This window comes from Camelina sativa, chromosome 12 (genome assembly GCF_000633955.1).
Source record: "Camelina sativa cultivar DH55 chromosome 12, Cs, whole genome shotgun sequence".
Taxonomy (NCBI): domain Eukaryota; kingdom Viridiplantae; phylum Streptophyta; class Magnoliopsida; order Brassicales; family Brassicaceae; genus Camelina; species Camelina sativa.
This window is the reverse complement of record NC_025696.1, coordinates 30,517,895-30,521,716: the sequence shown is the minus strand read 5'-3', so window position 1 is coordinate 30,521,716 and position 3,822 is coordinate 30,517,895. Positions and strand designations below refer to the sequence as shown.

Below are 3,822 nucleotides of genomic sequence, written 5' to 3'. Positions count from 1 at the left end.
CTAATATTCTTTTTGAAAATCATTTACCATTGACCAGGTTAATATAAGTCTCTCCTTTTTTGTGCACCATTTGACCAGCTTGAATTCATACTTCAATACGTACTTCTAGATCTTTTTTGTTATCCTTTCTGTTTATTGTTTTGTTAATATATTTATTAATTGTTATTATCTTCTTGTTTGAGACAAAATTGAATTCCTCCTATCATTTTTTTGTTTTTGTGATAACAAATTCCTATCCACCGTATATATATATTATCATCATCGGATGAGTAATCAATCTCACAACACATAATGGTGACCAAAGAAATGGTTTCATCACGTAATATCATTGAGGTGGCACGAGTCACCCCTACAAACCCCGACTCGTCCGAGTCAGTAACTCTCCCACTCACCTTCTTCGACTTATTCTGGTACAAACTCCACCCCGTCGAACGAGTCATCTTCTACAGACTCACCGACGCAACTCGCCCTTTCTTCGACTCAGTCATCGTCCCCAATCTCAAAACCTCTCTGTCCTCATCCCTCTCTCACTATCTCCCACTCGCCGGCAAACTCGTTTGGGAACAACTTGACACCAAACCAAGCATCGTCTACTCCCCAAACGATGCCGTTTCATTCACCGTCGCCGAGTCAAACGCCGACTTCTCACGTTTAACCGGAAACAAACCATACCCCACCGCCGAGCTATACCCGTTCGTCCCCGAGTTACGTGTCACCGACGACTCCGCCTCTGCCGTGTCGTTGCAAGTCACGTTATTTCCAAACCAAGGGTTCTGCATCGGCATAAACGCACACCATGCCGTTTTAGATGGAAAAACAACAACCATGTTTCTCAAATCTTGGGCGCACGCATGTATAAATCAAGATTCTTCTCTACCGGAGGATTTAACCCCAAGTTACGACCGCACGGTCATAAAAAGCCCGACGGATTTGGATACAGAGATCCTGAACGCTTGGCACTCAGTAGCCAAAATGTTCACCGGCGGTAAAGAACCAGAAAACCCCAAGAGTTTAAAGCTCTTGTGGTCGCCGGAGATAGGTCCCCACGTCGTCCGGTACACTCTCAATCTCACCAAAGAAGACATTCAAAATCTTAGAGAACAACTCAAGAGAGAATCCTCTGTTTCATCTTCACCAAAGGAGCTTCGCTTATCCACGTTTGTGATTGTTTACTCGTACGTTTTGACGTGTATGATCAAAGCTAGAGGCGGTGATCCGAATAGACCAGTCGGGTTCGGGTTCGCGGTGGATTGTCGAAGTCTCATGGTTCCACCGGTTCCATCGAGTTATTTCGGCAATTGTGTCTCTGCTTCTTTTAAAATGCCGTTTAAGGCAGAGACTTTTATGAGTAAAGAAGGGTTTTTAGCTGCTGCGAGTATGGTTAGTGATTTGGTTGAGGCATTGGATGAGAGTACAGCATGGAAGATCCCAGAGATTTTGGGAGCATTTATGACTCTTCCACCAGGAGCACAGCTTCTGTCTGTTGCGGGTTCGACCCGGTTCGGAGTATACGGGTTGGATTTCGGGTGGGGAAGACCGGAGAAAGTGGTGGTTGTATCGATTGATCAAGGCGAAGCGATTTCCTTGGCGGAGAGTAGAGATGGAAATGGCGGTGTGGAGGTTGGCTTCTCTCTCAAGAAACATGAAATGGATGTTCTCATTGATTTGCTTCATAACGGCCTCAAAGATTAAATCATTTTTCTTCCTCTACAAGAATAAGTAATCCAATCACATGTCTTTTTCAATCGTTGTTTTTATTTCCAATGGTCCGTGTTTATATAGTCGAGAAGGCGGGTTGTGCCCAACGGCTTCGGAACCACCTTTATATTGCTCACAAAGCCAGTAGTACCCAAAATATCCGTTGATTATACTGAAAAAATTCATGGAGGTCATTAGTTTGGTATATGTATTAGGCGAGCGGATATTTGGGGATTTCAGGATATCCATATATGTATTCATATCAGTAATATCTATGATTTTAATATCCGTATCCAAAAATTTTGGATATCCATTAAAAATCTGATTGTCCGTGAATATTCGAAGACTTGCACATAAAAAGAAACAAAAATACGAGCTAAAATCTCATAACACCCTTTCTATCAAAACAAATTCTCAAAACTCCTTCAATGGTAAAAGAACAATATTACCCTTAATGAAGATTGTTTTAGGTTAAATATAATTAAATAAGTAATTGTTCAACGAAAAATACAGTAGCTTAGTGGTTGTGAGCTCCATGTGCACGCGCGCGCGCCCAGGGTTCGAATCCCACTATGCGCGGTACAACTGGTACAACTAGGGTGCAACTGGTACAACTAGGGAATATATGGTACAACTATGCGAGGTGCAACTGGTACAACTATGGTGCAACTGGTACAACTATGGGATATATGGTACAACTATACAAGGTGCAACTAGGAGATATATGGTACAACTATTCTTTAAAAATTGTTAGAGGGGTAATTTCGTCCTTTCGTTAAAAAAAGGGGTAGTGAGATTAAGTGGGGGTAATGCAGAGATGAATTTCTGGTATAGGGACACTAGAGATGAATTCTCCAAAAATACCAGGTAAAATACCAGATATCCATACCTAAATACCAGATATTCGTACCTAAATATTGGATTTCCAGTCTAAAATACCAAAAATTCAGTTGTAAAAAAAATAGATTTATGATCGTCATATCCGTCATTTTATTATTCGCATCCTTTTAGCCAGTTATTCATTTTTTGGATTGAATACCTGATATTAATCTTAGTCCTAAAATAATACTCCCTCTGTTTCACAAAGAGTGTCATTTTGACATAATGCACACAAATTAAGAAAATTTTCTAAATTTTTATTTTACCCTTTATAAATACACTAAAGATTTTCTCTTTCTAATTAATTAGCTCAAATTATAGGATAAAAAAGAGAATTTAATCTTTAAAACTACATTGAAAACATAAAATGACACTCTTTTTGTAACAAAGAAGATGTGTCAAAATGACACTCTTTGTGAAACAGAGGGAGTATTAAACATTGTAAAGAGTGAAGTTGATTATTCAATATTCAAAAGTGTTCAAGAAATTGTTAGGAGCTAAGTGTAGGCAATGATCTTCTATTTAGTGTCTAGGCAATCTTAATAGAAAGCTTAAAATTTACAAACTTAAAAAGATTAATTCCAACTTCACACTTCAGAATAAAAACAAAATAAATACCATAAGTTGTTAATACCATTTTTTAAAAAAATGTTAAAAAGAATATTAAAAAAAATTAAGCATCATTAACTAAAGGCAAGATGTAGTTTCATACGTGTTTACTAAATATTTTCACTCCAAAATTAAGCATCATTGATTTTATTCGACTCAGTTATCATCTCCAATACTACAAAAAAAAACATGCATTTTAGGATTACATTTGTGACTTTTTGTGGTCGCAAATATTTGTAACGCCATTTGTTACTACTTAACGACTACCATAACAACAGATGCAAAAGAGTCACACATTTACGATGGATATACTTAGTCGGCAAATAGCCATAAATAAGTGGCTCTTTTTCGAATATTTTGCAACGTAAGAGAAATACTAATTATTTTTACTGAATTTTATATATCTTCACAGAAGAGTCTTAATTTTGCGACTACTTTGGCTCATTTTACCAACTCCTCCAGATTTAAAATTGCAATTTGAAAATATAGAATTACTAATATGTTGACTTAACCATTTTTGTATTTATTTGAACTAAAATATTTATATATTCTTTATAAATATTTTAATTTTACATGTTTTAGTTAAACTCTTTGAAAAAAAAACAAATCATGTAGAATATGTTACATATGTTTAAT

The 3,822-nt window shown here is 36.8% G+C and overlaps 1 protein-coding gene across 1 annotated transcript; it reads left to right on the top strand.

Moving 5' to 3' along the window:
- LOC104732934 (phenolic glucoside malonyltransferase 1-like) lies at positions 218–1,984 on the top strand. The gene has a single exon (XM_010452538.2). It carries the CDS (start codon positions 292–294, stop codon positions 1,690–1,692), a length of 1,401 nt encoding a protein of 466 aa, XP_010450840.1. The 5' UTR covers positions 218–291; the 3' UTR covers positions 1,693–1,984.

What these genes read in the sequence shown, in the direction of transcription:
- LOC104732934 (XM_010452538.2), top strand. Translation starts at nt 292, where the DNA reads ATGGTGACCAAAGAAATGGTTTCATCACGTAATATCATTGAGGTGGCA.